Here is a 13,294-nt window from a genome sequence, read left to right as displayed (position 1 = left end):
TTTATATTATCTGTTGCATTATTATTGAGTCCTTTGAGACTTGTTGATGGGCAAAAGCTATTAACTCTTGTACTTGCTAATTTTGTTAATTTTCCTTTCTACTGTAATTTGGACTCTTTTAGCCCTTGTACTTCTATTTTTCCTCCAATTTGACCCCTCGTAGTATCTTAATTTGTTTCAATTTATGATCTCCACATTTAATGATATAAACAATCTATACAAATTTACTCAACGTTTAATAATACCGGAGATAATATGATGTCTGGTGTTCCCTCCTTTTCACATAAAAACATCTATGATTTTCGTCCACATAATATTTTATTTTCAATAAATATTGATTTTTTTTATAGGAGAGGGACATGGAAGGAACACCAAATTGGGGACAACAGATTTTCTCCCAATAATACAAATGGTTGTTAGTCCTAATACAATCGATTTGGTTGTTAGTCCTAATACAATCGATTTTATTATATATCTAAGCGATTCTATTAAGTTAGAACGTACCAGAAGCTGACCGACACTATAGTTGGGAGGGGCCTTGATCCCCCACCCAGCCACTCCAAAATTACATTTTACTGTAGTTTACTATAGTGGGTAAAGGATTATGATCAAAATTCTAGCGAACTAAATTTTGGCCTCCCCTAGAACTTTATCTTGCATCCGTCCCTGAAATTAACATAATGAAATGGAAATTTATTTTCACATGTAATTCATATTTTTCTATTATAGACTAAAAAATAAGAATTAGCAACATAAATTAATTGAAAATTAAATTACAAAGGTTTATTGAAAAGAAAAATAAAGTTGAGAGACTTGGTAAAAGGGAGCTTGTACAACTTTCCTTAATGTTTTTCTTTTCACGAAGATCAGTATATATTCGAGTATTAAATATTAATGGCTGGGCCTGAAGCTACAACGGGGACCTCAATATGAACGTTGGTTCATGCATTTATCATAATTCTATTTTGATTTACAAGATAAATTTATGGCAAAAACCAATTACTTTTATTTATTTAATTTCATCACCTTCTTTTCAACTTATGAAAATATAACATTTTCTGTCAAAATAGTTTATCAGAAAATGTTTGTAAATTCTAACAGAACAATTTGTATCTGCTATTTAGAGTAAAACAACAACAAACATAGTTGCAAAAAGAAAAACTAAATGGATACTATATTTCATGAGTCAAATTTCAGATATAAACATATAGTATTATATAGATGCTAAAAAAATCTGAAAAGTTATTCATGAAAAATTATATGAACAAATGCGTTCGAAGCATTAAAAAAGAAACTTTCTTGGATGGTAAAAAACTAGATGAACATCAAATGCAATTGCTACTTTCAATTGCATCAAAAATCATATCAATAAAGAAACTTTCTTGGATGGTAAAAAACTATCAAAAATCATATCAATGTTCCACTCTATTGCGAGATTTTTTAAGGAGGATCCTAAGAGCCCCTCTTGAGATTGCATCACGTAGCGTCACATAGCGTAATCTCAAGGAGATCGTAGGGAATACCAGATCCTCCCTAAAATTTCCTCCCTTTTCCCCTATTTCCCATCCCTTCCTTTACATCTTTCTGTGTAAACTTCATATATCCTTATTAAAATAACTTTATCCGGATTTGATCACAGTTAAGGCTCTTCACCTCTTCTGGCGAACATCACTTCCCACAAACTCCGGCCATCCTGTAGATAATGACTGAGACATTTTTAAGCATGGTCAATAAGGTATCTTTCAGCAATAGCAGCATGAGTAGCAGCACCAAAAGGGAGAACATCTTCATCAATCATAAAATAAGGTGAGTGACCAATGTGAGTTGAGCCTAAGGTCTCATTTCTTATCCCAATATAGTAAAATGCAGCTGGGATTACTTGTGAGTAAAATGAGAAATCTTCTGCACCCATAGTTGGTGGAACCACTCTGAAATTGGGTTCACCCAATAAATCAATGGCTACTTTTCTCACATGTTCATACATTTTGTCATTATTCACTGTTGGTGGGTAAATTTTGTCTTCTTGCTCAAAGAAATCTACTGTTGCTGAACATCTGAAAACACTTGCTTGTTCTACTATCACCTGTTTAACATCCACATCTTGTTAGCTCAAGTAACACGATAATACGATTTACAGAGACAAGAAGAAAGGAGAGCAAATGGGGCGACCTCTTTAATTCTTCGTAGAAGTTGATAGAAGCTAGAGTTGGAGAAAGCTCTGAAAGTACCACCAAGCACAACTGTGTCTGGTATCATGTCCAGATTATTGCCTCCATCCATTGTCGTAACAGACACTACCTGCAATATTAGTAGCGTTTAGACATGTTCACGGGCCTGAGTATCTGTGTGGACTGCCAAAGCATTGAGATTGGATGGAAGAAAATAGTATTAGACCCAAACCAATTCAGAACTGACTAGACTTAGGATTTATAAAAAGAGGACGGGTCGGCCCAACTTCCACGCTTATATAATATAATGTATAAAATAAAAACTATATATAAGTTTGCAGTTAAAATTTTATTTTATAGAATATGTATATTTAGTTTTAAACACGTTTATGCGGGCCAGGCTTGAGATTTAATAGTGGATTGGACTGGACTGAAACTGAGTTTTTTTCTTTCAAGTCTATTAAGCTCGGCCTAATCCGATTCATATAGTTCAGGAGTCGGGAGCTACGCACCTGTGAATCCAGGGGGTTGGATTCGCGAGATACGATACCCTGTAAACTGATAACAGCAGCGGAGGCAGCCAAAATGGGGTCGACAGAGCGGTGTGGATTCCCGGCACCGCCCTTTTTACCACTAATAACAGCTCTGAAGAAGCCACAGCCAGCTAACAAAGGACCAGGCCTTGAAGCTATTATACCAGTTCGATGTGCATGTGATACATGTACTGCAAATATAGCTTCCACATCTTCTAATGCTCCATCTCCTATCATTCTTTTTGCTCCATTTCCTGCTTCCTCTGCTGGCTGAAATAGCACTATTACCGTTCCCTGATGGACATTATTCATTTTTCATTAGTCGGATCCATACTTGACACGATTTCTCATTTTAAATTTAATCTCTTTAATTTTAGCAAATTTAATAAATATCTAGAGCACTGAAATATACTCAATCTGCATAAAATATAAATCAACTGAACCCAAATTTTGACCAGAGTCTACATTATTTAATTAATTAAATAGCTGAGAAAAGGACAATATTCAATTTCAATCTAACATTTTAATTAGACTTTGAGAAGACCAAGAAGACCTATTTCATCACATGCTTTATTCAATGAATAAAAAAAGAACAAAAGGTTGAAGCTTTATTATATTAATATTATTTGATTGTACCAAATTTCAAACCAGTCACATATAATTTAATTTTTATCTACTTTATATTTGTCTTACATGACTAGGATAATAAAAGTCTGATTCTATGTAGACATTAGAGGTTGAAATAATAGTGATGTACTAGCAATTCTTTAATAATACTCACTCCAACTTAATTAATTTTTTGTCCTATATTAATGCATTATATATGGGAGTATAGTATTCCCTTTCTATAAAGCAAACAATTCTTTGCCTTAAAAATAAAAGAATCTTTCCTATTTTTACTTTCTTAGATTGCTATAAAAATAATTCATCAATGATAATGCTTTGACAATAAGGTATCCATTAACCAATAATTTAATTAATTAAAAACGTCATTATTGATAGTGGCCAACTACTAAGTGAATAGCCAATTAATTACAAAATAAGTTTTCATGTATTAGTTAATTTGAGAGTAAATCGAAAAATTAATTAATGTTACATGTATATATATTTTTTACATTAAATTATTAATGATTTTTATTGATTGAATTTATTATTTAGATTATAATTTATTTATTTTTCCTGTTATTAGGAAAAAAGAGAATATGAGCATATGAAATTGTCTAATCAGCTAGGTGCACATGTGAATGTAGATGTGATAATCTGATGCAATAAATCAACCGACATTTTTATAATGCAAAGTTATTTTTCCGTATAAATGTAGAAAATCCAAAAAGAAAAGACATGTGATAATATGCTTGTTGGGCTCTACTACAGGCTAGAAAATAAATAAAAATACTATTGCAGGCTCATTTATGGCCGAATTGGTGGAATTTTATATAAAATACACTTTTTAGATCAAATGTTATCCACACAAAGTGACCCCATAGGATTGAGAGATTAAAAACCCCACCCCCAAATAATTTATTATTTTTGCTAATTTATGATAAAATTGACCTAATTGAACTCTAAAAGTTGTCTCACATTATATAATGGGCTAATTAATCTGTTTACATGGTTAATTAGAATATAAAATAATATAAAACCAAGATTAGGGAACAAACAATTTAATTAATTAAAGATAAACAAAGATTAAAGAACAAATAATTTAGTTAATTAGAATATAATAAAGATAAACCAAGATTAGGGAACAAATAATTTAATTAATTAGAATATAATAAAGATAAACCAAGATTAGGGAACATACCTTCAAAAGATGCTCACGGCTCTTCAAAATCTTGGCAGCACCAAGCAGCATTGCAACATGAGCATCGTGACCACAAGCGTGCATTTTTCCGGCAACTTTGCTTTTGTGCTCCCATTCTACTGCTTCCTAATAAATCAAATTACCATTTTAGTATCCGTTCGATCGGTTTTATTTACGGAACTATTTTTTAATTTTTAATTTCTAAGAGAAAAAAAAAGTGTTTAATAAAAATTAAGAATAATTAATTTTAGTAGAAAAATCAATTATAAGCATCTAACAAATAATAAGAACTGACCAAGACTTTTAATCATTTTCCACAATGAGATCTATAAAAAGTAATTGCAATGAAACTATGATAATAATAAATGCTAAATCAATCTTTATAGAAAGTTCTTAAAATTTTTCTTGTATTATATAATGCATATACCTTTTCAGGTATGTCAGGCTAGATCTATAAATATTCTCATAATTTATCACATGTTAAATTATATCTGAGATATTCTCGAAATTTATCACATGTCATATTAGATCTGATATATTATCGGATTTTATCACATGTCAGATTAGATCTGTGTTATCTCGATAAATGTAAAATTAGTATATTATTCTTGTATTCTTAAAATAAAAAAAAATATATATATATATATATATATAATTTTTCACATTGTGGAAGATTAATTAGGAAAAATCATTATACATCGTTAGTAGATCGTGGAAAATACTAATTACATATCAAATCCTTTTCTTCCTTATCATTTTCATTTTTTTTTTTTGCGCAAAAAAGTTTAAAAAGGCAAGGGAATCAAACTCAAAATAGAAATAGATTTTTTCAAAATTTCCATATTTCAAAAACAAAATCATGTATATGTATATACATATGGCATGCTGATAAACACATACATACATACATACCTGAATAGGAAGAGCATCCATGTCAGCTCTAATAGCAACAAATGGAGGCCCACCGGTTCCGATCCAAGCCCGAATACCCGTTTTAGCTAAAGGAAACTTAAAACTAATATCCAGCTTACGTAACTCGTTTCTAACCAACTCACTCGTTTTAACCTCCTCAAAAGCGAGTTCAGGATTCTCGTGAATCGTCCTTCTCAAGTTTTTCAACCAATTGACGGTCTCCGGGCGCCGTGCTAGGGCTAGCACCGCATCGGAACACGCCTTAGTCCAAATCTCGCATCCGGTTGAAGGCTTTCGTGTTCTGGATGCGGATTGATTCATTTGCGAAGTTAGGGATTTAGAATTGAAGGGATTTACAGTATCGAAAAAGGAAGAGCAGTCATCGGAGGTTGAAGAAGAAGAAGAAGAAGTTGCGATGTATAAGATGTTATTAGCGAGAATCAGTGAGATGAAGAGTAATTGAGTTGAAAGATCGTAATTCATTTTGGCGATTCAGGCGAAGAAGAAGATACAGATTCAGGGAGAGAGAGAGAGAGAGGAGTGAATTAAGGGCAGAGGAAAACGGATTGAAAATGAAAAAGGTGTGAAGAGAGAGAGAGAGAGAGTGAATTAGAGCTCGTGGGTATAAAGAGAGAGAGGAAATAGGGCACGTGGGAGAATATGGACGTGAAATGTAAATTATAACAAGAGGAGAATCAAAAAAAACTGATGGGGTCTACCACTTTGTGGAGGTTGAATATGGGATTGTAATCTTATTTATTTATTATTATTTTTTTTATAACGGATTGTAATCTTATTTTTAAAAGCAAAAATGGCAAATAGCAATTCGTAATAAAAAATAATAATTTTGTGAATTGTTTGTAAAGATTCGCTTATTTGTTTCTGAGTTTTACTCATCAACAATTCATTAATTTTATATATTAAATTCATTACAAACAATTTATCAGAATCTAAGACTCCATTTGTTTGGGAAAAATACTGTGTTCTGAAAAATTTTATGCAGAAAAAATATTGTGCAGGAAAATAAAATATTTTTCTGTATTTGGTAACAACATTGGAAAATATTTTACAGTGTTTGGCTACAACACTGGAAAATATTTTCTAACCACTAAAAACGTGAAAAAACACAAAAAAAAAAGTGAAATTTTGTTAAAAACACAAAAAGTGGAAAAATACGAAAATCACGAAAAGTAAAAAAAATATTAAAAACATGGAAAAAAGTGGAAAACCATGAAAATGTGAAAAAAAAAATTAATGTTAAAAACCCGAAAAACGTTTTTTCACATTTTTGGCATTTTTTGTACGCTTTCTCGTGTTATTAACGTTCTTGTGTTTTTTTTTTTTGCATTTTTTCTTCATTTTTTCGTATTTTCACGTTTAGTTTTTCGGTTTTTCGATTTTTCCCTTTTCGCGTTTTTTATTTTTCGCATTTTGTTACTTTTCGTGTTATTCACGTTTTTATGTTTTTTACATTTTCGTGTTTTGTTTGCATTTTTCGTCTTTTCATGTTTATCGCGTTTTTCACTTATTGTCATGTTTTTGTGTTTTAGCATTTTTCGCGTTTTCGTGTTTTCTCATATTTTCTAACTTAAGAGTGCGGCTGTCCGAGCTAGCGCCAAAAAGGGGTCCAAATTTTTTTTTTAATGGAAATTGTTGGAATTAATTGGATATGGATCCAATTAGGCCCGCCCGAAATGGAACGGGCCCAAACCCAATAAGAATTGGGGTTAGGTTATCTATTTATTCAGTATAAATAGAAACTCTAACCAACACTAATTCTAAGAGAAATAAGGAATTAGGTTTTAGAGATACAGTATCTCAAAAACACAGAAAAGAGAATTTTTTCTCTCTTGCTTCCTCCTTTTGGCCCCCGCCCCCTCTCTCTCTTTGGGATTCGTCGTCGCTTTAGTTCGTGAACCAATTGTCTTCCTCTCCCAATTCTATTGGCGTGGTTGAAGGCTTGACCGGTGATACTAGATCGGATGATTGATCCGAATCCTTTCGCTGCAAATCAAGAACGGGATCCGCGCTACAAGAGGTAACCCGTAAACCCGTTTACTTATTCGGATAAATATATATGTTGTGAATATATGTTTATCCCAACATTGGTATCAGAGCCATTGGATCTAGTATTCCGTCTTTACCGCGAATCCGTTTGCGTTTGAATCTTTTTTGAAAGATTAAAAATAATTCATTGTTATTATTTTTATGATTATACACTGGAATTGATTGATTGCGTGATTAAATTGAATTAGGGTTCGATTTAAACGTTTTTTACTCAATTAAACCCGTTTTAGGTTTCTGTTACCTTCTGATTTTTCGTTCCGCTTATCAAATCAAAAAACCGACCACACCATCGAGTCTAGAGACCCCGAAAACCCTAGATTCTATATATTTTTCGTCACCGGAATCGACCGGGAAGGCGGCGCGTGGCCTTCACGCGCCACCTGGGGGGGAGAAAACGCGTGTCTCCCCCTAGCCCGCCACGCGGCAGGCGCTGGTTGGCCAGTCGGTGCCGCGCTGGCGCCAGTTGGACCAACCAGCGCGCGCCACGTGGCAGAGGCCCCTCCACACGCGTGTGGGCGCGTGGGGCCTCTTCCCGTGACCAAATTTTTTTTCCCGTTTTTTTTACAGAAACGTGTTTCTAAATTTTTCTGATTTTTTCTGATTTTTTTGGTATTTTTTCAAAATTTTGGATGAGAAGTTTATACAATCTCTTTTAATTAGGGTTTTCGGGGAGATGCCTGAAATGTTAAGGAGATATGTGATTCGTTCCTTCCCTCGCCCGTTCCGTGTAGGAGAAATTCCCTACATGGAAGAGATGGAAGATTTTTATGTTGGTTAAATGAACCATTTTTGTTTTTGGTGTGGTTGTGGATTTAATTTTTGGAACAAATTTTTTCTTTGGGGTTAATTATTCCAGTGTTATAATTTTTGTTAGGATTTCTATTGGAATTTTTGTTTTCTAATGGATTTTTAAATAAAAAAAAATTTCAAATATGTTTGGATAATTTTTTATTTATGGTGTGATTATTCAAATATGTTTGGATAACCATTGGGATCCTAATTTAATTATTATTCGATTTTGATTGGATAATTTTTGGTATGTTGGATTGGAATTGATGAGCTTGAATAATTTTATGTGAGCATTTAATTGCGATTTATTAAATCAGTGATTAGTTATTATTGATTTAATGATTATCTTCGACCTTAGTAGTTAAGATTAGTCAACATTAAGATCGAAATAATAAATCAAAAGTCATCTTAATTCCTTACAACAACCATATTTTTGTAATAAGTTGCAAAATCGTTACTTGTGAGTAACAAAATTCTCTAACCATTAATGTATCTAATTAGTTGGATCTAATACTAAAGTGTAAAGGGTAATTTGAGCCACTTCGGTCTCATTTTCGAATCGAAATTTAGAATGAAAATTTGATTGATTAGATATAAGTTGTCTAGAGAATTAATGCGTGTATTGAACCTTTAATAACTTCTTACTAAGTCGTGCAATACCATTGTAGATCATGTTGAAACACCTTTCCACATGATTTTGATTTGACAAAATTATTTAAGTTAATCCCATGATTAAAACAATTAAATTTAAGTGCTTTGATTTAATTGTACTAATGTGTTTGTTCAATGTTGAGTATGTTAACTAACGAGAACAGGAACTTAAAGTCTATAAAAGAAAGACAGAGCAAAGTCAGCATGAGCAAGTCACACAGTAGAGCTGAGTAGAATGCAACTCAGCTTTACGAAAGAAACGTCTTCTTGAGGAAAGCTTGAAGGCGAAGCTGCGGAGTCAAGCTGAGCAATATTCAAGTTGCCGCTAAGTCAAGCTGAGTGATAATCAAGTCAGTGTCCAATTATCCGTCAACTTGCGAGACAAAGTCTGACACATTTCAGAAGCCTCGGAAATCTGTTTCAAAGACCTTTTCGAGACGCATGGACCAACCGACGTTTGGCAAGAAGACAAACCTGGCGCTAGAAGATGAACTTGTCGCAAGAAGACGAAACTGGCAAACCTGGCTCCTGCTAAAAACAGACGACAGGATTTGCCTGCAATTTTGGAAGCTGACCAATCAATGAGGAAAGAAGACCGTTTACTCTCAACGAATATGTCTGAATTCAAATCATCGAAGCTTCAGAATTCACTATAAATGGACAAGTTCATCACTTGGATCATTGCCGAATACATACAAGAGAGATACAGACAAGCAAAATCTTCACTAAGTCAAAAATCCAAAAGAGAAGCTGTCTAAATAGAGAAAGCAAGTTCTTACACCCAATTCCAATCATTGTGTAAAAGTCTAGAGTCAAATTTATTCATCTAAAGTGTTCTTCATTTTATGAGAACAATCTTGTATCAATTGTAAAGGTTAGAAGAGTGAAGCTGAGTACTCGGTTATAGTACTCAGTGGTAGAGAAAATCTGAATACTCGGTTATAGTGTTCAGTGGTAGATAGGATTGAGTAGACGAATAAAGGACGGTACTCTTGCATACTCAGTTGCTATTGTAAACGGTTTGTGCTCTACCTTTAAAGAGCTCAGTAGTGGATTGAAAAAGCCCGGAGGGATTCTGGGGACTGGACGTAGGCGGTGAGGCCGAACCAGGATAAGTCTGCTGAGTAATCTCTAACCCTTTCTCTTGATATATATATATATATATATATATATATATATATATGTATATGTATGTGTTGCTTGCTTAAATTGCTTAGTAAATAATCTGTACAAGCTGACGCTGAGCAATCAGAGTGCTGAGTTGGAAGCTGACCTAAAGTGTTACTTCCCAACTCACAATTGAAACAGCTCTAGTCAGTATCTGATTAAAGCTATCTCACATCTCACTCAGCCTTGCTGACCTAAAGTTGATTTAAGTCGTCAAACATTTAATTAAGTCAACATTATTAAGCGAAAAAGTTACATTAGTTCCTAACCCCCTCTTGGAACTAATCATACTAAGTTACACGGGACCAACAGATCAGTCATCAATGGCAGCAGCTAGAAAGTCTATAGTTGCTAAACTCAACAAAGACCTGAAATTAAATGGGGATAACTATGAGGTTTGGTCAATAAAAATAAAGTATGTGCTTGAAGAGCAAGATGTGCTTGCTCACTTGGATACGGTTACGGCCGAACCTGAGGATGGTGCAACTGCTCAGCTTCACCGAGATTATACGGCATGGAAGAAAAATGATTCCACAGCCCGCATCATCATGTTGAGTGCCATGGATGATGAGTTCACTAGGCAATTCTGTAAGATTGAGTCAGCCAAGGGCCTATGGGATGCCTTGAAGGAGAAATTCGGAGGTGTGTCTCTGACTAGGCTCCGCTCATTGACAATTAAGTTTGACACTTACAAGAAGAGGCCTGATCATACAATGAAAAAGCATTTAAGAGAAATGTCCAACATGATCAGTGAGCTGAATGAAGCAGGTCATCAGTTGACCAATGAGCAGAAAGTGCAAGCTGTTATCCGCTCTTTGCCAAACAGTTGGGAGCATATGAAGGTGCACCTAACCCACACCGAAGCAATTCAAACCTTCGATGCTGTTTGTCGCCACCTTGAGCTAGAGGAGGATCGTCTGGCATCAATTAAGATCAATGCTGAAGCCCATTATGTGGGAGCCCACTCAAGTGGGAGGCATTCCAATCCTCCAAGGCAAAAGCGTAAGCGCTTCTATGGCCAGGGCAAAGAGAAAGCCAAAGAGCCTGTGAATACATAAAATAGAAAGGGAAAGAGAACAAAGAACAGAAAGAAACCGAAGCTTTCACGTGTGAAATGTTTCAACTGCCAAGAAAAAAGACACTATGCAAATGATTGCAAAGTTCCTAAGGTACACTACACTAACTCATGTGTGAGTGAAATAAATGTATCTAACATTGTTCTTATAGCTGAACATGATCCTTTGTGGGTTGTTGATTTAGGTGCAACGGACCATGTGACGAAGGAAAGAGAGACCTTTGTCGAGTTCTGACGAATTCCAGTTGGTTCAAGATGGATCTATATGGGAGACAACTCGAGAGTTGTAGTCGAAGGGATTGGCACATGTAGATTGAGTCTACGTGGCGGTCAAACTCTCCTCCTACAAGATGTTCTCTATGCTTCGAATATTCGGAGAAACCTTATTTCTGTGAACTCTTTGTTAAGAATTGGATTTGCCTTTCTTTTTGCTAATAACTGTTGGGGTTTAGTGTCCTATAGTCAATTGTTGCGGGATACAAACTTATTGTAAATGAATTGTTCTTTATATCATTTGTTTTAATGAGATATATGTTTTATAACTATATAAAGGCAATCCCTTTTAAGCACTGAATAAAGTCTAATAAAAGGAAATCCGTAAGTTTGTTTAAAGTGATTATAAAGTGTTCATACAAGCATGAAGTGAGACAAAACTTTATAATAAACTAATAAACTTAAAACCACCCCAAGTCAAGTGATATGTTTAGGATTGATATATCACGGTTGAGACTTGTATGTAACAATGTCTTCTGTCCGACAGAAAGCTGATCTCACAAGCTTCATATATATAGATATCTGGACAGTTACATAGATCCGGTGAAACGTTGTTCATTAGGATTGGGGATCCGATTTGAGATAACAGGATGGGTAGATTCATCCTTGTCAACTGTTCATCTCATTGGTATTACTAGGTATAACTAATCCTCAGACTCAAAAGAATGTTAATTGGTCATCCTGAATTACTGAATGTGAGACTTTGATCCTGCGGTCCCACGATCCTTAACAGAGATGACTCTGGGGTGTGAACTGCAAAGGTTGGGTGTCACAGGAAGTAATGTCAGGGTAGTTATACATTGGATTGAGCATTTATCACTCCCGATTAATGGGAGATACATCCAAGGATCGCTTGTGGAAGACTCGACTCTAAACCCTTGCAAGGTGATAGCTTAAGAGTAGAAATACAGATTTCACTTAACCTATCTTTTTGAGTTGACTCGGCCAAGAACAAGTAAAATGAACGTCTCGCTATATGTGACTTGACATTACCCATAGTCATAAGATTCAGTTCAAGGATGTAGTTGATAAATGATCGTATTATACCGTAACTAATACCGAAGGGTTAACGACAGAATCAACCTGTCTTCTTAACGGACTCTGGGGGAATGATTACAGACTTGCCAATAACATACTCAGTACATCATTCCGTTATGCAAGGATTAAATATAATTCTTGAAGAAATTAATTTAATAGTTGCATACGGCCAGAAGTAGTAAGAACCTAATGGATCACACATAAGACTTGGAACCAAAAGAGAGATGGATATGATTAATAGATGGAAGCCCAATTGAGCCCAGTAAGGCCCAAATATATGGAGGGGGGCGAAATTTGTATATAGAGATAAGGAATTGATCTTATTCCATTAATCCTAATTTGATTAGGATTATGAATTAAATTAATTAAGAGATAATTAAATTAGGAGTTTTAATTGGATTAATATACTCCTATTATTATCCAATTAGGTTATTTATTATTATCCTAAATATATTAGATATATAGTGAGATAATAATTAGGAATCCTTTTCCGAATTGGATTCCTATTAAGTAACCTATTCCTATCTAACTAGGGTTTAGATTCAAGCAACTATATATACCCCCTCCCATGTGAATTTCGACCAAGCCTAATCCCTCCCCCTTTAGTGATTTTCGAAATTGCTATTCAGTGAGAGAAAAAGAATTCCCATCCCCTAGTTCATGGACAAGAATTCATACGGCATTCCATCGATTGATTAATCTTATTCATCCCTCTTTCTCTTTGATCTTGTGTTAGTTAATTAGAGGCAATCTATTTTGGTTGCATCTCATAAGGGTTGATTTCATCTTAACCTCTCCGTGTTTAACTTTGTGGTTG

At 34.4% G+C, this 13,294-nt stretch overlaps 1 protein-coding gene across 1 annotated transcript; it reads right to left on the bottom strand.

Moving 5' to 3' along the window:
* Positions 1-1,273: 1,273 nt before the first annotated feature.
* Positions 1,274-6,057, bottom strand: LOC136235720 (IAA-amino acid hydrolase ILR1-like 6). Its single transcript, XM_066025612.1, has 5 exons — positions 5,418-6,057; positions 4,506-4,631; positions 2,681-2,995; positions 2,170-2,298; positions 1,274-2,083 (listed from the first exon to the last, which is right to left on the bottom strand). Exons 1-5 carry the CDS (start codon positions 5,898-5,900, stop codon positions 1,718-1,720), a joined length of 1,419 nt encoding a protein of 472 aa, XP_065881684.1. The 5' UTR covers positions 5,901-6,057; the 3' UTR covers positions 1,274-1,717.
* Between the last annotated feature and the right edge of the window lie 7,237 nt (positions 6,058-13,294).

This window comes from Euphorbia lathyris, chromosome 7 (assembly GCF_963576675.1).
Source record: "Euphorbia lathyris chromosome 7, ddEupLath1.1, whole genome shotgun sequence".
Classification (NCBI taxonomy): Eukaryota; Viridiplantae; Streptophyta; class Magnoliopsida; order Malpighiales; family Euphorbiaceae; genus Euphorbia; species Euphorbia lathyris.
Note: the sequence above shows the minus strand (reverse complement) of the source record. Positions and strands in the feature narration are given on the sequence as shown.